The sequence below is a fragment of the Pteronotus mesoamericanus genome, unplaced genomic scaffold, assembly GCF_021234165.1.
Source record: "Pteronotus mesoamericanus isolate MK-2021 breed Mesoamerican mustached bat unplaced genomic scaffold, CSHL_Meso_final contig_25, whole genome shotgun sequence".
Taxonomy (NCBI): domain Eukaryota; kingdom Metazoa; phylum Chordata; class Mammalia; order Chiroptera; family Mormoopidae; genus Pteronotus; species Pteronotus mesoamericanus.
In genome coordinates, this window is record NW_026555105.1 from 11,091,607 (window position 1) to 11,114,489 (window position 22,883).

At 53.4% G+C, this 22,883-nt stretch overlaps 2 protein-coding genes across 4 annotated transcripts in view; one reads left to right on the forward strand and one right to left on the reverse strand.

Annotated features, from left to right (window-relative positions):
- JPH2 (junctophilin 2) overlaps positions 1-2,284 on the forward strand; it is a 57,399-nt gene extending 55,115 nt beyond the window's left edge. Inside the window, exon 6 of the mRNA XM_054573721.1 lies at positions 826-2,284. The gene's annotated coding sequence lies outside the window, so the exon portion shown is untranslated. The remainder of the gene's footprint in view (positions 1-825) is intronic.
- An 8,580-nt stretch (positions 2,285-10,864) lies between these two features.
- TOX2 (TOX high mobility group box family member 2) overlaps positions 10,865-22,883 on the reverse strand; it is a 106,827-nt gene continuing 94,808 nt past the window's right edge. Inside the window, exons 4-9 of one of the 3 annotated variants that reach the window (XM_054573401.1) lie at positions 17,418-17,657; positions 15,727-15,954; positions 15,180-15,260; positions 14,004-14,399; positions 13,177-13,304; positions 10,865-11,579 (exon numbers count right to left, since the gene is read on the reverse strand). In XM_054573401.1, coding sequence (XP_054429376.1) covers positions 11,513-11,579; positions 13,177-13,304; positions 14,004-14,399; positions 15,180-15,260; positions 15,727-15,954; positions 17,418-17,657 — 1,140 coding nt within the window. In that variant the 3' untranslated portion in view covers positions 10,865-11,512. Of the gene's footprint in view, positions 11,760-13,176; positions 13,305-14,003; positions 14,400-15,179; positions 15,261-15,726; positions 15,955-17,417; positions 17,658-22,883 lie in introns of all 3 variants that reach the window. The other 2 variants (XM_054573400.1, XM_054573402.1) reach the window with 2 other exon arrangements.

Consider the following 22,883-nt stretch of genomic DNA (forward strand, 5'->3'; position numbering starts at 1 on the left):
GGCCGACCACCGTCTCACTGCCGCCCTCTCGCTCTTGGCCTGTCCCCCAGCCCTCAGCCCTTTTTCTGAGACCCTCCTGTCAGTCGGCTCCAACCGTTGGTCCCCCTCCCTCTGTCCCCTCCCCGCCCCCGCCCGTGATGGAGCTGGGAGAGCGATGAGCAGGCGGTGAAGGGAGCTGGGTTAAAGGCAAGTGGTCCTCACTGTCTCAGGATGAAGTATCTACAAGACAGGATCTTTCTCCTGCGAGGCCAGTCTTCACAGGGCAAACCCTGTGCCTGGCGATGCTAACAGGGTTTCTGCCTTGATCCTAGCTCAGTGTGGGCTGGGGGAGCCAACCCAGCCCCGGGAGGAGGAGAGGAATCCCCTTCCCGTCCCCATGTAAACATAGCCAATGACAGTGTTGGCCTGCTGGGTGCTGGGCTGGGGGTGAATGCTGCCGGTTGCATAGGGGATCTGGAAATGAGTGCTGCGGGGATGGAGGTCTTAATGGCCGGAGGGATGGAAAGGGGTGAGCCAGCTGTTCGTAGGGGAGGCGGAAGGAAGGGAAGTGGTGAACTGGGCAAAGGGAACAGCATGTGCAAATGAGCAGAGGCAGCAACCAGAGGGAAAATGAAGCCGTGCTTTGTGAGGGCCAGAAGAGGCCTCAGGGTCTCGTCTCTGATCCCATCGGGCCAGTCATGGGACGGAGCTACCCTGGAGGTTGGGCAGTGGATGGGAGGATCTTGCCCCTGAAGCTCAAACGCTGCCTTGAACGTGGCCAAGCGTCCGTCTGTGCACCCTCCCTCCCTCCCTGCTTCACCCGACCCTCTTGCTGTCTCTCTGCAGAGCCAGGAGTTCCCGCTGAGGACGCGAAGACCCACCTTTCTGCAGTGCCGGGCAGGGCGGCCAAGGAGGCCTGGACTCTGCACCTGGAGCCCTGGGTCCCAGCTCACACCCACACTGCGAACATTGAAGAGGCTTCCCGTGGTGCCCGTGCTGGGCAGTGGAGGTGCCCAGAGGGATCGAATGTGCTGGAAACCCTCCTGGAGCTCCGCCCAGGGGCAGGGAAAGCCCTAATCTGCGCCTGTCCCTCATCGTCATCCACTCCTTCACCTTGTCCCTAGGTCACTCCCTCCCTGGGCTTTTGTGTGTTTTGGGAGAAGCCACCAAACCAGAATATTAATTAAATCTCAGCCCCTTTCCTGCTTCCCTCACCCGCTTTATTTTAACCTCTGGCTGCTGGGCCGACAGATCCCTGCAGGGAGCCAGCAGCGAGGGAGATGCCCTCAGGCAGTGCAAAGTCCCTTCCTGTCACTGTTTTGAGCCAGCACACACACTGTCCCCTGCTTACAGGTGTTCTGGATGGCAGTAGAGGAAACAGGCGTGCTCGATTTGCATCTACCAGGATGCAGCGCTCCTGTCTCCTCCCATCTGTCCCACTAGCTCCCCTTCTGGACCAAGAGAAGAGGAGGAGATGGGAGGGACTGGAGCCTTTGGCCGGGAAGCCACTGACCAGGTGGCCAGGGGCCGGGGGTGTGAAGAAGAGCTAAGCGGAGTTAGGACGGCCCCTGCGTTTGCGTGTGCCCGAGCCTGGGCTGGCATTGCGTTTAGGGCTTTCAGGGCGCGCAGGGTGCTGAGGGGTCACCGTGCCGGAGCCCTGGGGCTGGCGAGATAAAGCTGCTGCCACACCCTGCGGATTGGTGTGGCTGCTCCCCCCACCAGGGCCCGCCGCAGGCTCAGGGGACATTGAGCATGGAAGCCTTTGGATGACCAGGCAGATTTCCCCAGGGCAGACAGGCAGGTCCAGGAGACAGGCTGCTTATCGACCAGCATTTCCCAGGGCGAGAGGCGCAAGTCCAGGGCTCCCGCCTGGTACGGTCTGTGTGATAATAAGCCCCTCCTCGGCTTGCGTGGCAGAAGAGGTTTGCATGTAGCTCATTACAGAAGTTTGGTACCACACTGGGTCTCTGGGCCCTCGTGCTGGCTGGGGGTGGGTAGAAGCTGAGGGCTCGTGGCCCCCTGCCCCTGGGAGCATGGAGAGAACGTCCCGGGCCCCTCCAGGCTGGGGAGGGACTCCATGATGACATCCAGACAGAGCCGGAGGGGCTGCTGCTCTCCTACCTTTGTTTCCATGGCCCTGGAGCGCTTGGAGTTGTGACCTGGCCTCCCCAGGCCAGTTCTGCCCCCGGAAGTTCGCTTCTGACAGGGTCCGCTTTCCCTGCCCCCTGAATACTTGGGTCCAGCTTCACACTTGCTCTTTCAAGCCCTGCTGGGGCCGTACGGACTGTGTTTCTGCAGAGAAGCCTGTGGACCCTCCCGTCCTCCGCAGGCCAGGGCCCTCGGCTCTGTATCGGTGTTTGGGCTTTTCTGGACTCCTGGGGAATGAGGGGGGCAGGTTGGGGGCACTGCTCAGGGCTGCCCGTTCCCAGGCCTGGTTTGGGGGCTCGTGTTTGGGGCAAGGGTTCAGGAAGCTACGGTCTGTGCATTAATAAACCTGCATCTGCTCACAGGCTCTGGCGGGACTGCAGTGTCTGCTTGTGGGCCCAGGATGCTGGATTGGTGGGGGGCGGGCGAGAGGGGCTCGGGGCCTCTGGGCCATGCTGGTCCAGGCTCCATCGTCCCTCTCTTGTTGTTCCCATCATACCTAGTGAGGGGCAGCTCAAAGGCCACAAACCTCGAAGGGGCCGACCCCACATCTCTAAAGCTGACTTCCAGAAGCTTTCCTGAGCAGCCAATGGTAGGAGAAAGAGCCCATCCTTTGAAGTTAGGTCTTCCTGGGCCCCAGTCTCGCTCAGTCACTTATTTCACCTCTCTGAGCCTCAGTTTCCTCATCTGTACAATGGGGACGGTAGTAGAACCAGGTAGCCCCTTGGGGGGAGGGGTGGCAAGGATTACGTTATACGCTGAAGCTGATGGAGAGGCCAGTCACAGAAGCTCAGAGTGGAGGCTTGTGGCACTGCAGTGCTGTCATTAGCCCTGCAGACTTGGATCGATGGCCTCAGCAGCCCCAAAGGGTGTAGATGGCTCAGGCCCCAGTCGGGTAGTCACAGACGTCTCTGAGGGAGACCCAGAAGCCATCTTTAAACTCTACAGAGGAGAAGAGACTTCCCAAGGTGGCACGGCAAGTCAGTGATTGGGAAGAAGCTGTCGTGAGGACTTGTTTGTGAATCTGCACCTTCCATTACGTGCTGAATGTCGGGGAGGATCCCTCACCCGTCAATAGGCTCCAATTCAGGCAGGTCCGGGAGGGATTCAGTGATCAGGTGTCCTGGCTCTTTCCCCAGGGCTGCCATTGGTGTGGCAATCATTCCATCTGTCTGCGCCTCAGTTTCCTCTTCTGCCAAGGAGACCATAACCCGCGCCCATTGCCTTGTTCCCAGGCAGTGCAATTGCAAGGATGGAATGAGGTGTATTAGGGGTGATAAAGAGGTTTTCCAAACCCCAGGATGACCCAGAAGTCACCAGGAAGAAGGACGGGCTTGGAGGGGCCCCTGGAGGAGTGGGAGAGTGGGACTGATCATCCCCAGGGCCCTGATAATATACTCAACAAGGAAATGGGTGAGCAGCCAGCCCGGTCAGCTGGTCTGTAGACTGGCTGTCTGCGTGTGCCTGTGCGTGTGTGCGTGCGTGCGTGTGTGTGTGTGTGTGTGTGTGAATTGGAAGTGGGGATTAGGGACAGCAGGAAGACTATATTAGAATCACCTTGGATGGTTTGGAAAAAAAGCTCAGTCCCAGTCCCTGCTGGAACCGGGGAGTCAGGTAAGGTTGGCTGGAGTCAGGCGCCCTCTAGTGGCTCAGGTGCAGCACAGCCTGGCTCCTGTCTGATCCCTGCCAATGGCAGCTCCAGACATTGGTCTGGTCCTCTGCCACGTCCGGGTTCATTTAAGGTGTCTTGTGCCATAGAAGAACTTAAAACCACCATGTGGGCATTGCTGAGGCCTATGATCACTGACCACTGGCTTGGGGTCTCAGCAGGTCTTTTCCACGGAAGACAAAAGGATGAGGCCCTGGGCCCGTGGGATACAGATTTGGGATTTGTGGCAAGAAGGGAGTTTTCATGATCTCTGATGGACTCGCAGAGGATCTGGCTGCATGTAACAGAAAACCGGCCCTATTATGACCTTTGGAGGGCTCAAGCCTGAAAAAAATTATATGGAGCACCTCTACTATGTAACTCAAAAACAATGCCTAAACTGTACAACACAAAACTTGCACGTATGCTGAAATTAAAATAAGCCTTTAATTTTCTCTTTTTTTTCTTTGCACAAATTCAGAATTTTGTGCAAAATCCTGTGTCTGTGGAGGCTGAGTTCCCCCCTCCCGTTCCCTCTGCCCTTGTCTTGCTGGCTCACCAAGAGAAGGGAAATCCTACACTTGATGGAGCCAGGTGGCTGTGGGTCAGACACTGTGCTGTGTGCATAACAGCAGTACGGTTCAGGGCAATAGCTATGAAATCAGGTCGCTGGTTCGAATCCTGGCTCTTTCCCTTAACGTCTTAAATCTTCTTGACTTCCTTTTGCAAGGTAATGGAGAATATCATTGTCTGAACCTAAAGGCCAATGTAGCTCCCAATTATTGTTAGGTCCGCTACACTGCAGTTCTTAATTATAACCACCAGGTGGCGCCACTGTCCTGCACATGAGTGATCTCAAAGCTTGGCTCAAGAGTACTTTAAAACAAAAAAAATCACCGTCACTACTTCTGATGCACCACAATAATAACAGCTGTTACAAATTAAACACTACATGCCATGCCCTGCACTAAGCATTTTCCTTGCATTATTTCATATATTCCTTACAACAGCTTTGTTGTAAGGTTTGAAATCAACTGCATTTTACAGATAAGCTAAGATTCAAAACCAGGTCTGTCCCTTCGAAATCTATACTCAACCATATCTTCAGTGGAGAGCACAAACTAGACGCTCAGAGGCTGCATTTGGCTGGCAAACTTGTTTTGGCCACCCCGGTGCTTTAAAACACATTGAACTTAAATGCTTTAAAACACATTGAACTTAAATGCCCAAGGGGACTGGGCAGAGATGCTCTCTACTTACCCACAGTCCTCTCGCAGTGGGTCAAGGAGTAAGAAGTGGGAGGAAGAGCCATCTGGCACCCTTCAGATTGGAAGGGTCTTCCTAGGGCCAAGATCATAAAAAAGACCCACCTACATGTACGTCACTGCGTTTTCAAGACATCGCAGACAAGGAGACAACCTAAAAGCTCCCAGAGAAGGGGAAGAATCCAGCTGACACACAAAGGAGTGGCAGGCAGAGTAACAGTGGGTTTTCCAACAGCCATGCTGGAAGCTAGAGGGTAGTGAAGCCATGCCGTCGGAATTCGCAGAGAAGGTTGCTTTCAACCCAGACATCACCCCCTGTCAACCTGCCAAACAAGTGTGAGGGGAGAATAAAAACATTGGCAAATCTGCGAGCTTCTTTCCCATCTGCCTTTTCTTAGAAAGCTACTGGCAGATGCGTTCCACCACCACAAGGAGCAAAACAAGGAAGAGGAGGAGATGGGATCCAGAAAGAAGACCCTTTGGTGGAGAAGAGCAAGGGGATTTGCTAAGTAACCTTAAAAGGAAGCTTCAGATGGCGCTGTAAGGCTGCGTGGGGGTGGGGGCGGGGCGCGGGAGAGAGAGAGAGAGAGCGCTTGCCCTGGGGCACAGAGTGTCTGGCTGTATAGGCAGAGCGAGTTCCTCATTTTGTGAGATTTGGGGACAAATGAGGGACACAGGAAAATTAAACACACAAAGAACAAAACACAAACATTGATTCAAGGGAAAAATATAATGAAAGAACACAACATGGCCCATCAGTAAATATTAGTTTACATGATGATAATGTAAACATGGAATATGGATTTAACCACACTTATTTTGGAGCTTTCTTGGGAGATTGGGGAAGAAGCAGCAAAGAGAGAGGCGTATGAGCACTCAATCCTCTTTTTTCCCCCCCACAAAAACAAGTGACTAAATCACTTCAGACTGATATGTGACTTATAAACATATCCCCACCAGTGCCAGCTGCAGCTGCGGGCTGGGGCAGGGCAGCCCTAGTATTTGCGGGGTGAGTCAAGATATAAAGGGAGGCCCTGCCCGGAGCCCACCACCCTTCCTTCCCCCTCGGAGGACCCTCCCGCAGCGGCGGGGCCTTGGGTGCGTGTGTGCGCCCAGGCCACGCAGTTTGCAAGTCTGGCTTGGCCCGCCTCCCTTGGCCCAGGACGACACCTTTGGCCGCCTCTCGGGTAGAAACACACGCACTTCAGCAGCCAAGAGAACTGGTCCCAAACCCACGCAGGCCCTGGAAAGTACAAAGCGCTTCAGAAAGGTGGGGCACTCCAGGGGGTATGTCCAGGGGGCACTGACCCTGTAGGGAGGGCATCAGCCAAAGCGGGACCCCGAAAGGCAGGGCCCTGTTTCCCAGCCTAACCAGCATCCGAGAGCCCGGCCAAAGCTTCTGACATATCGGCGGTTCTCGGCTGGGGTGGCTTTGCCTTCTAGGGGTCACTTGGCAATGCCTGGGGAGGTTTTTGGTTGTCACACCTGGATGGGCAGGGTGCTGCTGTCATGTAGCAGGTAGAGGCAGTGATGTCGTTAAACTTCCTTTGGTGCACAGGATAGTGCCTCCCTCACATCGCCGCCCGAAAAGGATGGTCCAGCCCCGAATGCATGTAGCTTCCAGGCCGAGAAACCCGAGGGCCTGTGTGTGAGCCCCGTGTGCGCACGGAGGCCAGCAGGTAGGGGGGCAGACCCTGATCCTGCCACTGACTTGTTCTGGGGTCGGTTCCTCCATCTCTCTGTGCCTCTGTTTTCTCGTTTGCAGGATGGGGCCCGCGGCAGCTATTTCACAGCGTGGGTGTGAGAAATAAAACAGACTCTGTGTAAAATGCCTGCCACGTAGGAGGCCGTCAGTGAGTGGTGTAGGCGTTCCTTAGTTGGGGGATAAGAGAAGTGCGTAAATAATATATAAACATGGATAAAGCAAGCAATGGCCGTACATGCACGTTTATTTGTTAAATAACAGAGGAAAGAGCTAAATGAGCCGAGTGTGTTCTGCGAGCTGGGGGGGTCAGGGACAGCGGAGGAGAGCCGTGTCGTGGTGAGCTGCATGGCCCAGCCAGTTGACTTTTTAAGCTGCGCACATGTAGTACTGAAGTTTAAAAATTGAAGTCAAGGACCTTGGACATTAACATTCCTCCTCCCGTGTAGACGCTAATTGCTGTCATAAAACAGCATGAAATTACTGTGTCGGGTCCCACAGGCGTGATTTCACACTGCTGGGCCCTGCTGGGCCCTGCGGCTCCGGCTCCTCGGGGTCCTGCCTCCCTTTCCCTGTCCCTCCAGAGCCCTTGCTCATTCTGAGGGGATATTAGTCAGCTCGGGCGCCCTAAAAAGATACCACCACCCGGGGCTTCCCCAACAGAGTGTGCCTCACGGTTCTGGAGGCTGGGTGTCCAAGATCGTGGGGCCGCTGGTGTCTGGTGAGAGCTCAGGCTGCAGATGGCTGCCTCCTCCCTGTGTCCTCACATGGCAGAGAGAGAGACAGAGAGACAGCGAGACAGAAACAAAGGAAGAGACAAGCTGTCTGGCGTCCCTTCTTACAAGAGCATCAACACCATCGTGAGGACCCACGGTCATGACCTTGTCTAAACCCAACTATCTCCCAAAGGTCCCATCTCCAAATCACATCACTCTGGGGGAGACGACTTCAACATAGGACTTTTGAGAGGGCACAGTTCAGCCCATAGCCGAGGGAAACGGCCAAATCTCAGCTGACCTCCATGACCCTTGTCTCTTGACTGGCCTCCTGCCCAGTACTCTGCTGGACTCTGTCCCATCCCTTGGAGGCAGGGGTAGATTCATGGTACTCTGGGGGCCCCCGGCGTGTGTGCGGTGGGACAGAGTGAGCCAGAAGTAAACTTCGTGTTAAAGCCACTCAGATGTCAGGAGTTGTTACTGCAGCAGACCCTAGCACATTCTGACTAGTACATAAGAAATTTTACCTTCTGGTGTGGAGATTAAATAACAACAATAATAATAATTACTGTTATGAGGTCTTTGTGTGTATTAACTCATTGTTACAACAATCCTTTGAAAAGGAGACTATTACTATCACCCTGTTATAAATGAGGAGATGGAGGGGTAAGAAACTTGCCCAAGGCCATCCGACGTGTATGCAGTGGAGTCAATATTCTCCTGGGTGGGCTGTGGCCAAAGCCTCCCTCCCTCCCTGCCTCCTCCCCATGCCCCACACAGCCCCTTCTGAGTGAAAGCTTACCCTCCAGCATCAGGCGGGTTTGGAATTATTAGTTTCAGGCAATTTGGGGAGCAGAGCTAAGCAACAACTGATGTGTTGGGTAATTAAAAGAAATCCTGAGTCTGTAATAACATGTGAGTCCTTTCAAACTTTCTGGTCGTCTGTGGAAGTTCAGGTGGGAGGGATTACGGCTGGGCGATGTTGGGACTACCCATGCCTTCCTTCCGGGGAGGACAGCTTGGCCTTTGCCTGGCTGTGCCTCCTGTGAGGACCCCAGTGCGGATATGGGGGACCCGCGAGATGGAGATTCGAAGCAGGTGCCCTTCAGCTGGGAAGGGCAGGTGATTCTGGTCCCGGGGCCAGCTCCGTGGGCCGTGGGCAGGCTGCAGGCAGGGCCCGAGGCTCTCACAATGTCAGGGCTCTGTCTGGGGTCCCGGCACTACCATGTGGCCTCGAGGTGCGGCGGGCCCAGACCACAGCCTGGCCTTGTCAGATCAGGGTGCCACGGCCGCGGTGGCAGCCAGTCCTTGGCGAGGCCGTGGAACCCAGGGTGGCAGCTTTGGGAGCAGCTTTGGGGTGGGGGCCTCTGTGGCTGAAGCCTCAGTGCTTTGACAGTGGGTGTGGCACTGGGCCCACGGTGGCTCCTTGGGCTGTGCCCGTCACCATTGCAGGATGGCCTAGAAAGCAAGCTGCAGACCGTTCCCAGGAAGAGGACTTCTTTGTGAAGACGTGGGAAACCCAGCCTCCCCTGGGCCAGCTCTGGGTGCGTTTCAGGGGCTGTACATCTTGCATTTGCAGGTCGGGCCGGAGCCAGTGAAAGAGGGACTTCAGTGATGTGGCCTCACTGCACTAAGCTGGTACCGCAGGTTTGTTTCCCTAGAAACAGGCTGAGCCCGAGGTGGGGATGCAGTTCCAGTGACTTATGGGGAGGGAGGGGAGGGAAGGGGCTGGGTGAGAGGTGGCCGAGGACGCCGTTGCAGCTGGGGACCTGCTGTGGCCTGACCCTGGGGGGCTGGGCAGCGCGCGTGGTGCCATAGAGCTGGCTGCTCCGTTATTTGGTCACTAGTTGGGGGCAGCTCTGGGGGGATGTCCCATCTCTTTCCCGCCCTCTCATCCCATGACTAGCCCACCGTCACCTCCCAGTCAAGGGCAACGACTGGGACAAAGTGGGTGGCTGTGGACAGGGAACAGCCAGCGCTCAGGAGCTGGGGGATGGGCGCTGGCCAATAATGGGACCTAGGTGAGGAGCCAACAGCGTCCACCACAGTTGGCGATGTTTACCCCATGGCCCCGAAATCGGCCTTCTGGTGCCTTCCACTGACCACTGGCTCTGCTCCTGCTCTCTGGGGCCACTGGAGGCACCCACTTGGCAAACCCTTGCCATCTGGAGGCAGGGGATTTAGACTCTGCGCGGGCGTCTCTGAGCGTCCCTTGAGGCGGACGGGCCAGCTTTGGTGCTCGGGCACTTCCAAAGGACTCCAGGGCTCCTCGTGCCGCGCGGAGGGGGCAGGCGGGGCCTCCACCTCCAACGCGGGAACTGAAAGCCTTGCGTCTTGTTCCTGTGGGCTGTCCACGCGGACCCGCCCTGGCGATGCTGTTTTCTCCAATGTAGGAACGGTAGCTGAGCATCACACTGGCTGGGTTGTCACTGTGCTCCTGACAAGCTCCTGGTCGGAAGGAAATTGTAACCCCATGAAATATTCATGTTTCACGTTGCAACAACGCTCCCGACAGGACAACGTGCTGGTTTTGTCTGTCGGCTTGGTTTTCCTTTTTCTTTTTCAGGCGTGGATTACAAAATGCCCCCCAGTGAGGAAACTGCTCACAGAGACATTGCACCCCCTTCCGGGGCTGAAGTGGGGGTTACATGACTGGAGGACCAGAGGCCCTGAGAGCTGCCTGATCGGTGGGAACTCCTCTATCTAGGTCACCCCGAAATAGCTGTGTCGTGGGCCCAACAGCAGGGCAGCCTCCTTACAGCTCCTCCATACCAGGAGATTGTTATTTTTTCCAGGTACAGTTAAGAGTGACAATATTACTTTTTCCTTTTTTTTTTTTTTAAGTATCACTACCTGTGTGCCTAGCACCCATGCCCATTCCCATTTTATTTTATTTATTTTTAAAAAGATTTTATTTATTTACTTTTAGAGAGGGGAAGGGAGGGAGAAGAGAGGGAGAGAAATGTCAATGTGTGGTTGCCTCTCACATGTCCCCTACTGGGGACTCGGGCAGCAACCCAGGTCTGTGCCCTGACTGGGAATTGAACCGGCGGCCCTTCGGTTTGCAGGCTGGCGCTCAATCCACTGAGCCACACCAGCCAGGGCACCCATTCCCATTTTAATCATCACAAGAACCCTATGTGTTTGTGCCCATATTATCCTCCTTCATAGATGGCAAAACTGAGGCCGGAGAGGCCCCGTTACCCAGCAGACCCTCGGGGGTGGCCAAGCGGCAAGGGAGACTTGACCCAACCCTGGCTGACACCAGGGGCCCGCTCCTGGCAAAGCCACCACCAAATGCCACGCTTTGGGAGGCCTGGCCCTGGCCTACAAAGCACAGTAAGAGACAGGCACGTTTTCAACTTTTCAGAAGTTTTATTATAAAGAAATTTGAGAGAAGCACTGGGCACTGAGCCGGACGCTGGCCAGGGCCGGGAAACAGCTGCAAACAACATGAAGAACCCAAACCCAAACCAAACCCCAAACCACGCACACTTTCTGAGAAACTGCATTTCTGTTCTCCAGTTTTCTTCATAAATAGACGAAAGTCGTCCTTGGCCATTTTAAATAGATGGGCGGATGGTTAAAAAAAAAGCGCGATACCTCCGAGTGTGGCCAAAACTGTCCGGTTCCTTGCTGTACAGACGCTGAAACGGTTTGGCAGCCGCTTGCCTTGTGCACATCTCCCTTCAGATCAAACTTAAAAAACATGTGCTAAGGGTCATATAAAATGCTTTTTACCTTAAAGGAAACTACTTTTTCCCCCACAAAATAATCTGACAGATGTCTTCAGCACAGTTCTAAAACACTTAGTCAACTACTTACACGGAGCCAACAGTTCATAGGTTTCATAATCTCTTGTTCACACCGTAAAACCACATTTGCACATCTGTGGCTGGGCTGGTCCCCACCCCATGCATCTGGGGGTGGGTTTCTGTTGCTAAGCAACCCCTCCAGGGGCAGCCCGCATGAGCCTGGGCTGGGGCCAGAGGTCCAGACGTAGGGTACGGTGTGCAGGACGAGGAGCAGGGTCCACAGTAACCCTGGAGCAAGCAGGTCAGGGGGCAGCAGTTTCCTGCAGGTTCTTTGGGCTGGCGGCGGGCATTGGGCTGCCTCTGCAGAGTCTGGTAAGAGGTCGAGGAAGAGACTCAGCCGTGGGGCATTAGCGTGTCACCGTTCTCTCTTCGTGGGCACCCTGCTTCCTGCCAAGGCCTCTTTTCTGCTCTGGGCCCCTCCAGCAGCCTCAGGGAGGAGAGGGGAGGCGGGATTAGGTGAGGTAGAGAGATTTATCCCTGGGGAGCAGGCTGTGGGAGAGAGGAGGGGCTGTCAGAGCGGATGGGGCCCCGCCCGGTGCCACGGGCTCTCGGGGGCCTGCACGCAGGCCCCGGGAGCGCCAGGACAGCTGCTCACGGGCCCTCAGCCCCCACCCTGGATGCCCCTGGAGATGATGAGGGGCTGTGCCGGCCCCTCCCTGACTACCCACGGCAGAAACCAAGCCCCTCCCGCAGTCCCGGCAGGGGACCGCGGTGTCCTCGGTGCTGGGAGAAGGTGGCAGCAGGGTGTCCGTCCTTCTGAGCACCATCGCTCTTGGGGCACTTTTTGTTTTGTTTTGTTTTTAAATGCTAACTTTATTTATTTTGGACAAATACATTTTTTAAAATTCTGTTTATTTTATTTTTTTCATTATCATTTGTTCCCCCCATACCTTCTTCCACCTCCACCCACTGCCTTTCCCCTCCTCAGGTCATTTTGTTTTAGTCAGTTTCTTTTGTAAATTTCAAGCAGAATTAAAGGACGGCAGGTGCTTTTTTACATTTTTAAAATAGGGCACTCGTTTATGACAACACAGATGACCCTTGAAGGCATTATACTAAGCGAAGTCAGTCAGACCGGGAAATACAGGTGTCGTATGATCTCACTTACACGTGGATTCTAAACATCACCCCTTCCCCGCACCCAAACAAAAAGTCGAAGTTCATAAATAAAGAGAACAGGCTGGTGGCTGCCAGAGGTGGGGCGTGGTGGTGGGCAAAACCATGAAGGGGGTCAAAAGGCACAAACGCCCAGCTATAAAACGCACGGGGCCTGGGATGCTATGCAGAGCTCGGTGACTAGAGTTAACAAGACCGTACTGCGTATTTGAAAGTTGCTAAAAGAATAACTCTTAACAGTTCTCACAAAAGGAAAAAAATTTAACTATGAGTGACAAGGGTAACTGGACTCACTATGGTGACCATTTCAATATATGTATACGTATCAAACCCTTATGCTGTACACCTGAAACTAACACGTTATATGTCAATGACATATCACTAAAAATAAATACATAGACTAGGGCGCTGCTGTGGCCTGAGCGCCCTGTGAGAGAAGCTCTGACACGTGCTGAGATGGTCCACGGAGGACCGCCACCCCGGTTTCTGACTTTGGGGGAGGGCTGCGGTGGGAGCCCCTGCCCCTGCTCAGAGCGTGGGGCAGAGAAGCCCCGCCGAGCTGAGTCTGCCACCCAGGTAGACCCTGTGCCCAGGCATGTCAGAAGCGGGGCACGTGCCATGTTTGCTCACTCACCGTCACCGGCCGGCTTGGCAGGGTGAGGAGCAGGGAGGCCAACAGCCAGGGCCGGGCAGCGGATGTAGCCCCGTGTCCATTTACCCCTCCCATCTCTTTCCCACCCTCTCACCGCACGACTAGCCCTCCACCCACGCGGCTCGGGTAAGGACGGACCTACAAGTGCTGATGCCACACTCCCCGCTGGGGTAACTGCTGTCCCAGTCTCCGCTGTTTGTGGGGTTGGATGGGCCAGGCGAGCGGGATCCGGACCCGCTGGGGAACTCGGAGATGTGAGGGAAGTCCTGCCGAGGGGGAAGGGGGAGGAGGCAGGTGAGCAAAGGAGAGAGAACAGGGAGCATGTCTCAGGCAGCGAGGTGCGGGGATGGGGACTGTGTGTGGCCAAGGCGCTCACGGAGGTGCGTCCTCAGGCTCATACACAGGCTCCACTCGGCCTGGGATGCTTCCTCCTGATCCCCTGCAGGGCACCATTTGAAAAATTCAGCGCTGTCCTGGCTGCGTCAGGGGGTGAAAGATTTTGCTTTCAGGGCCTTTCCTTTTTGGGGGACTCAGTTTCCCAATCTGTAAAATGGGAGTCACCATGCTGCGTGGCCAGTCTTGGAACAGTGTCTGTGGACGCATTAGCGGGGTCAGGCCTCAGAGGCTCTGGGGAGGGCCGAGGCCAGGCTGACCAAGCAGAAGCCACAGTGGCCACAGCACCTGAGGCTGGGCAGCAGCAGAGAGGAGGGAAGGAGGGCCTGGAACACGCTAAGAATCTGAACAATCTGTGTGGCAACTTGTCAACTCTTTGCGGCAGTCAGCGCGTCTCAGATAAGGCGTTCCAGACCAAGTTCATTGACGCGGTAGCTGAGGCTCAGAGAGGTAAGGCATCTAGGCTGAGGTCACACAGCTGGCGAGTGGCGGGGCCAGTATTTAAAACCCCAAGCTGCCTCCCTCTCCCAAAGGGGTCCCAGAAGGGCCCATATCTACTCAGTGCTGCTTACCTGCGGCCCTGGAGGTGAAGGGCTCATAGCCAGCTGCACCTGGAGTGCCATGGGAGTGGGCAGGACAGGGGGCTGCGGGGCGGGGGACATGCTGACAGGTGGGCTGAGGAGGGCGCCCTGGGCGTGGGGTGGCAGTGGCAGCTGCTGGTGCAGCGGGGGGCTGAGCGGGAAGGAGGGCGGTGGCGGGGGGGACGCGCTGAGGCCTGGCAGCAGCGACTTGGAGCCCAGCGTCCGGGCGAGGCTGGCGGGCGCGGCCCCGCTGCGGAAGGCCTGCAGGTCCGAGGGCGTCAGGAAGGAGGCCAGGCCTGGCATGGCGTACATGGGCTGTTTGGGCGGCAGCATCTTGGCTGGCGGGTTGGTCTGAGAGCTCTTGGTCTCACCTTGGTCCGGGGAGCTCTGGAGGGAGACAGACACCCGTCATTCTGGAGAAGATGGAGACGCCAGAACCTGGGCCAGGAGACCGGGTGGTTCTGCAACCCACTGGCATGGCCGCCGGCTGGGTCTGTGGCCCCTTGGGGAGATCTGTCGACTAACCAGGGATAATCCAGGGTCCTGAGTGAACTTGGCTCTGCCCATCCCACCATCCCCTGCTTTAATCCTCGGGGCTCCCCAGCCCACGGTGGGACCCACACTCCTCGGCCTCGCCAGTGAGGCCAGCTTTGTCCAACGGGCCCGCCCTCTATTCATGCTCCTCCCCAGCCTCTCTGCCTCTGCTTGTGCTGTTCCTTTGACGTGCGGCACCCTCTCTGCTTGGCCCTTTATGGCCTATCCCGCATGCCACGACCTCTGTAGTAGCTTCCAGACAACACCCGGGCCCCCACCTGGGCCACACGCCCACCGCCATCCTGAGCCTCCGGCACGGCTGGTGTTGATGAAGGAGGCAGGTAGTGTGGTCAGGAATAAAGGCCAAATTTGATGAGTGGCCAAATTGGGTTTGACCCCTCGGATAGCTACCCAGCATGCTGGATCATTTGAGGCAAGATGCTTAACCTCTCTCAGTCTTGGGTTCTTGTTAGAAGAATGAAATTAAATGAAGTATGTGTGTAGAGGCCAGTGCGAGGCTGGCACACAGTAGGTGCTCTGGAGAAATGACCGCAGTATCCACTCATTCCCGTGGGCCTCCGTGCCTGCTCTGCCCCTCAGCAGTCCCACCGTGCCCAGCAGCCCAGCGGTTACCTTGGAGACCAGGCTAGCCCTGTAGGCTGCCAGAGCCTTCAGATACTCCTTTTTCGCCGCTTCAGTCTTCCTCTTGTAGGCCTGAAAGATCCAGAACATGAGCAGCATTGGGGAGAGGTGACGTGGTGAGCCAGAGGTCACACGGCTGCAAGCTGGCCTTTGCCCGTGAGCTGTTTCTACTCCCTATTTGCCCAGAGGCCCCCAAGAGCGCCACGGGCACCAGGTCAGTGGGATAGGAAAGCTTGGGTCTGGAACCCAGCCTTTGAGAGTTGGAGGATAAAAGGGACTGAGATGTTCTCGTTGAACAAACAAATGAGGAAGCAGGGGCCCAGGACAGTTAAGTAGCTAGTGAATGCAGCGGGAAAACGGCAGAATCGCAAGGGACCTAACCTCCCATCTTGGAGACGGGCAAACTGAGCCCAGTAAAGACCTCTGCAAGAGACTCTAGTTCTAGGGGTTGGGCCTGGTTCCAGACCTTACAAGGCCGTCATTGGCTCCGGGACCCCACAACCTCGGGGGGATGGCCCAGAAACGGATGGAGACTCACCTGCTTCTGCTCCTCTCCCAAGCTGTCCCACATAGAGGCCACGATTTTGGACACATCCCCGAAGGTGGCGCTGGGGTTCTGTCCCTTGATGGCGGCCTGAGTGTCCCTGAAGAAGAGCGCGTAGGCTGACACCGGCTTCTGCGGCTCATTGGGGTCCTTCTTCTTCTTTTTCTTTGGGTTCTTGGCCTTTTTTCCTGGGTCCGCTGAGGGCCTCTTCTCCCCCGACATCTGTCCAGGTGAAAGGAGTCAGAAAACCTGAGATGCCCGGGGACTCCGGCCAAGGGGCACCCGCCCCAGCCTCGGGCAGAGCGGAGCTTTCCTCGGCAGGCCCACCCCCTGCTGGCCAGGCTCTGTTCATACAGGGGCGCTGGCCATCCAGGAACAGGGGCAGCTTGGGCCACACTGTGGGGCTAACCACTCCCTAGGCAGGGGATGCAACGGACAGGCAGACAAGACAGACAGAAAGACAGATAGACACACCCCCCCCCGCCCCCCACCCCGGGTAGGAGCCCTGGGTTTTTTGTTTAACTCATTAATGACAATCAGCATAATGGTAGAGCTGATTCAAAGAAATAGAGAGACTGGTTCATGCCCTATAAAGTAATAAAACTATCACTTTTAGGGCTCCATTTTATCTTTTCTACTGGACAGAAGTCATTTGTCTCTCTACAGGGAAAAATTAATTCGCCTTATAATCAGGCAAAAATCGTTCACATCTCTATCACCTTTTCCTCAGGTTAACCTTTACAGAGTATAAAAATCTAATCAATAATGAAGAATGAATCGAAATGAAGTCACTTAACCACTCTGTCCCTCAGTTTCCCCATCAGCCAACGGGAGATAGTAATGGCACCTGCCATAGAGAGTTGGGATGAGGATTACACGCATTAATACTTACTATGTGCTTAGGACACTGGCCCTCATGTTTTAGAAGTGGTTTCTAAATAAAAAATAAAATAAAAACCACCCCCGCCCGGTCTACAGGAGAGACCAAGTTACCGTGATGATGGAGCCGGGCCAGGACGCAGGGCCGCCCACCCCGGCCTGGGGGTCAGGGTCTCTGCACATGGAAAGGGGTGGGAGGCCCTCGCAATGAAGGAGACCCGGGAGGTGTGTGCTCACGTGTTGATTCCGCCACTAGCTCGTTGGGAGATTCCCGACAGGCATGTCTATCCCTGGCCCTTCTGGGCCTCTGTTTTCCACCCGTTAGACAAGATGCTCCCCAACAGGGAGGGAGATTTGGTCAGGGTCAAGAAAGGGCCAGAGCCTGGACGCCGACGTGAGCTGGTGAGCTCTCACCCCGACGTGTGCTTGAAGAGGCCGGACCACCCCCACCTCCAGCCGGGGGGGTCTTTTTGAGAGCCCCATCCCGAGGTCGGTGCTGCCTAGGGGCACCCTCTGCTGGACCACATATTTTTGTCAGAATGTTTTCTCCTAAAAGACCATAGAGGCCATGAGTCGTGACCCTGAGGATCCTGCCCCACTCCATCAATGTCATGGAATGACCAATGGCCATTCAGGAATAAGACTTCATCCTTTTCCAGAATTTCCTTCTTCCTTGTTTTCCAGCCAAGGGCACCGTTATGCCCTGCGAGTCTTTTCTGGGGGTGGGCGATGCCCATTTCCCCGCAGGGCCCGTCATCCCGCCGACGGGCGGGCACCCTACGGCTTCGTACCTCCACCCCACCTACCTTGAAATGCGCTTCTGACTCCTCTTCCTGCGTTGAGCTGGAGGGAGAAGGGGTGGCCGACTTGCTCCCTGGGGGCGACGGGGAGCTGTGGGCGATGCCGCTCCGGATGCCCATCTGAGAAATGAGCTGGGACTGGCTGAGGGCACTCATGTGGCTGGCCAGCATCGCTGGGCGGCCCAGCAGGGGCCCTGGGCGGCCCGAGTCGTAGGCAGCGACCTCCGAGTGGACCATCTCCTGGATCTGAGAGAGGAGGACAGGACATTTTCAGTTAGAAAGGACCCGTCCTGAACCACCATCACGTGCACATGGCGGGGCCCAGGGGAGGGCACGTAGGTGAGAAGTGGGAGGACAGGGCTCCGTCCGTTCTGAGCTGTGGTTTCCCCGTGGGCCCCCGATAGGTGAGTGCCCCCAGGGCAGGATTCAGTGCACCGTGGGGAGACCTGGCCCCTTGAGAGTTTGCCATTCTGTTGACACTCAACTTGGACAGATGGTCAGGATTTCAGCCCTTGCTGAAGAGCTCAGTCCAGCTGAGAATGGATCACTTTATAATACTGAGTCTTCCCTCCTGGGACGCGGTATGTCTCCGCATTTATTCACTATGCAGCATGAGGGCAAAGAGCACAGAAGCTGGAAGCCAACTGTGTTGGAATCCGGGTTCAGCCACTTACAAGCTGGGTGACTTTGGCCAAGTTACTTAACTTCTCTGTGCCTCGGCTCTTCATCTGAAACCTGTAGATAATAGTTAAACCTGCCTTCTAGGGCTGTTAAGGATTAAATGTGCCTAGCACATAGCCCTATATTGTATAAGGGTTTGTGAAATACACAGAATAAATAAATCCCTTAATAAAGTTTTGCACTTTTCTTCCTGTAGTTCAGTAATTTTCTTATTAACTATTCCCTATGATATTTTCTAACTGGTTATTTTTGAGCTATAAGAAAGCTACTGATTTTTACATATAAGCATATCTCATACTAAGTACATATTTAGAATAGTGTATACTTTTTTACTTAAACATTATATATAGATACACTGTTCAGGGAGGCATACCACTTTGCATAGTCTTTCAATTATTTTTATTTTCTCTGCATCTGTGGTTATTTTCTCTTTCTAATTTCTCATGTAAATTTTCTATTTTTTTCCCTCCCTTTTTCTTCATTAGGCAAGCTCATGGGTTTCCTATTTTATGATGTGATATTTTTTTTCTCCTCAAAAGAATCACATCTGAATTTTTAAAAAAGATTTATTATTTACTTTTTAAAGAGAGGGGAGGGGAGGGAGAAACATCAGTGTACAAGAGATACTATTGCACACCCCTAAATGGGGACCTGGCCTGCGACCCAGGCACATGCCCTGACTGGGAATTGAACTGGCAGCCTTTTGGTTCGCAGGCCAGCACTCAGTCCACTTTGCCACACCAGCCAGAGCAAATCTGAAATTTCTTGTTCACCCTACTCCTCTGTTTTCTATTTCTTTGATCTTATTTTAATCTTTATTGATTTCTTTCTCTGATTTTTAAAGATTTACTATTGTTGCTTCCCTGTTAATTCTGAATTGTAGTTTTAATTCAGTTCTCTGAACGGGGCTCCTCATCTTTCAGGTCTTAACTAGAATGTCACCTCCTCAGACTGCTTTGTCTAAAAATCCTAACCCCCTAGCATTGCTTTCTATCATCATAGTTTGTTTCCTTCATTCTTTCAAGCTGCAATTATTTTGGTTGCTTATCGTCTCTCTTCCTGGAAGCTCCATGAGTAGAAGGCTAGTTCACTATTGTATTCCAGTGTCTTAGGTAGAGCCTGGGACAGTACTTTAAAAATATTCATTAAAGGATGGAAAAAGGAAGGGAGGAGAGGATGCCTCCCTGGTAGGAAAAACTCCCAGCTGCCGCTTTTCCTGAGAATGCGATGCAATGTGAGTTGTTTATGGCAAGAGAATGGGGCAGAATCGGTGCAGATCAGGGCAGAGGTGACATTGTTGGCTCTTTCATTACCTTCTTTGAATCATACTTGGGGTAGAACACAGTCATTCCCTACGGGACCAACAATCTCCGAAGAGTGTGTGAGCCACTGGGACTCAGTCTTGTCCACATCTTTCCCCTCCTCCCCGCCCCGAGTTTCCTTTACCCTTGTAGCAAAGAAAGCATAAATAACAAAAGTAATCAAAACAAACAAACAAACAAAAACCCCAGAAAGTAACAGAATAAAATGATAGAAGACTAAGGATAAGTAAATAAAATAGTTGTCAAAGTATGTATAACAATATTGTTTAAAAATCAAGAAAATAAATCCATTTATTACAAAGATAGTGTTTGTTCATAGATATTGTAGCTGTTTTGGGGTTTGTTTGTTTTTTTGGCTTCCTTGACTTCCTCCATCTTTCCTTTGTTGATCAAGTTTCAACTAGTGATTTTTATGCCATTGTACTATATCTCTGAGTCCTCACGTAAAAAGAAAATTAAGCTTTTAATTTATCCCCCATCAGTGTTTTATGTGGCGGATTATTTTTTTCCATTAAATAATTTATTGCAATGATTATTTTGACAGTTGCATTGAATTTTATACTATGATAACAACAGCACTTAGACATTAACTCTAGGTTTGCTATTTTCATTGCTCACACCACTGGTTTTTATACCGTATATTTTCCATACTTGCCCGCTTCCACTGAGGGACAAGCTTCAGGGATGAGGTGTCAGTGAACACACCTCACACTCTGTCAGGGGCACCGGAATGTCTCCCCTGGAGGCTCACTGTGTTCCCTCACTGAAGCCCCTGCCTATGGTCCAGAGGGTCCAGAAACTTCTCCTTAATCTCTGAGCACTATCAGATCCCATAGGAAAATTATCAGGCCACTGACCAGCAATTACAATCCCTTCTACAGTCTCAGAGTAGCCCTTCCTAAAAGATAACAGCCCTGCTTTGTAGATGATGCTAAAAACAATAATAATGATAATAATACTGCTTACTATTATATTTAGTGAGGCTCACTATGCACTAGGTGCTTCCTCAACAAATCTTTGACATAACACTATCACCACCATCATTTTACAATGGAGACACTAAAACTCAGAGAGGTTAAGTGACTTTTCCAAAGTCACACAGCTAGGAAATGAACAAATCAGAATCCTGGCTCTTTTCCGAGACTAAGATCTTTTCACTGCACCCACATGGATCTTACTGCCTCTAACATGGGTGGAAGGTAATATGGGTGCCTCTCACAGGGCAACTGGGAGGATCCAATAAGAAGGTAACTTGCTACAGAGCCAGGCACATAGTACATGTTCAACACAAGAAGGTTTCCTTTCCTTCATCTCCTCATGAACTTGAAGGTATGAGCTTGAACCGAATCTCAAATGGGCTAAGAAGAGGTCACAAACAATGGAAGTTTCTGGAAAATGAGAGAAAAGGAAAGCCAGGAGGAAAGCTCCAATGATAATGAAAATTACAGGGGTACTTCACAAACATTGGTTACATTTATTACGTCAGTAATTGGCAAACTTCTATAAGGGCCCAGATATAAAATGCAATATTTTAGGCTTTGAGGGCCAGATGGTCTCTGTCATATCTGTTACCTCTGCTGCTGTAGCACAAAAATCAGCCACAGGCAATATGTAAAGGAGTAGGTGTGGCTGCGTGCCAATAAAGCTTTATTTACAAAAAACAAGTAGAGGGCCAGATTTCGCCTATGGCCATGGATTGCCAACTCCTGTGTTAGCTGAATGTTGTTAAATGCAAAGAAATGCCCGTCTTTAGAGCTGAGATTCAAATCAAGGTGTGGTTCCCCCGCCCATGTCCTCAGGCACAATATCAACAGGTGCGCTGTCCCTGGCTAAACCCTGCCCTGGCCACCAGCTGCGCTCTCGCTCTGACTCACAATGCAACCTCTCTTTAAAATCAGAAAGGCCTGGGCTGCTGACAGAGATTTGGTGGTTGGCCACTGTCCTCCAAATCTGAGCGTCCATTGCTGCTTTGAGCCTCCTTCTCATGTCCCTGACTGGGCCTCCGCCTTGAGCTGCCCTCGTCAGAACTACCCAGGGCCATTTTACTTCTCTGACCCTCCCGGGTTCCCAAGACTGCTCCTGTTACTCATTCACTCACTCGTTCATTCAAAAAACCTTTCCCGAGGGCTGTTATGCCTGAGATCCTGGGCTAGATGGAGAAGACCAAGGTTAGACTGAAAGCACCAGATCTGAGTGCACAGTCTGATGGAGGAGGCAGAGAGGCACCCATATAGTTTTAACCAGTACAGGAGCACGGGCGTTCAAAGGAACCTGGGCCAGGCAGAAAGGGGTCCTTCTAATGTTGGGAGAGCCAGAAAGCCTTTCCCCAGGGGAACGCTCTCTGCTGCCTCTTGGAGAAGTTTGTAGAAAACAAGTCAGGGCGTGGAGGGCACTTCCTGGGCCAGGAGCCCATGCCAGGGCAGAGAGGCATGGAGTAATGTGATGGTTAATTTTATGTGTCAACTTGACTGGGCCACAGTTGCCGACAAGTGGTCAAACATCATTCTGGGTGTGTCTGTGAGGGTGTTTCTGGGTAAGATTAACATTTGAATCAATGGACTGAGTAAAGCAGATTGCCCTTCCCAGTGTGGGCGGGCCTCCTCTAATCAGTTGAAGACTTGACAAGAACAAAAAGGCTGAGTAAGAGGGAACTTCTGCCCAGCTGTGGGACATTGGTCTTCTCCTGCCCTCAGGCTGGAACTACGGCATCAGTAGCTCCCCTGGGTCTCCAGCTTGCTGACTGGAGATCTTCGGGCTTCTCAGCCACCATGGACACGTGAGCCAATTCCTTCTAATATCTATCTATCTATCTATCTATCTATCTATCTATCTATCTAAACTACTGGTTCCATTTCTCTAAAGAACGCAGACTGATACAGGTGACACGCTGCGCTCTGCAACAGCCTGGCCTAGCTGGAGTGCCAGAGAGTGGGGGACGAGGACCAAGGGCTGTCAGAGGCTGTTAGGACTCGGAGGGCCGGTGTGTTTGGCAGAGGCGGACGGACAGTGCCCGCACATGCTAAGGGGCTGGACGCAGGCTTTAAGCAGTGGAGCGTCGAACCCAGGTCTGCGCTGACAGCGGCCGGGCAGCGCTGGGGTCCGCAGCGGAACCGCCTCCCTGGGGAAAGCGGTCTCAGGACTCTAAGAAGAGTCTCTGGACTCTGAGAAGCAGCGGAGGCCCTGTGCGTTCATTTGCTATGGCTGTTGTAACGCATTAGCACAAATTTAGTGGCTTAAAAGAATACAAACTCCTTATCTTGCAGCTCTGAGGGCCAGAAATCCAAATTCTGTCTCGCAGGGCTCCAGGGGAGACTCTCTCTCCTTGCATTTTTGGGGGGGCTGGGGATGGATGCTGTTCTTCTGTTTTGTCTCGTGGCCCCGCATCACATGGCCTTTTCTTCCCCGCTGCCATCATCGCATCAGCTCCTCCAGGCACTGGACTCTCCAATGCCCCTCTTATAAGGGTTTG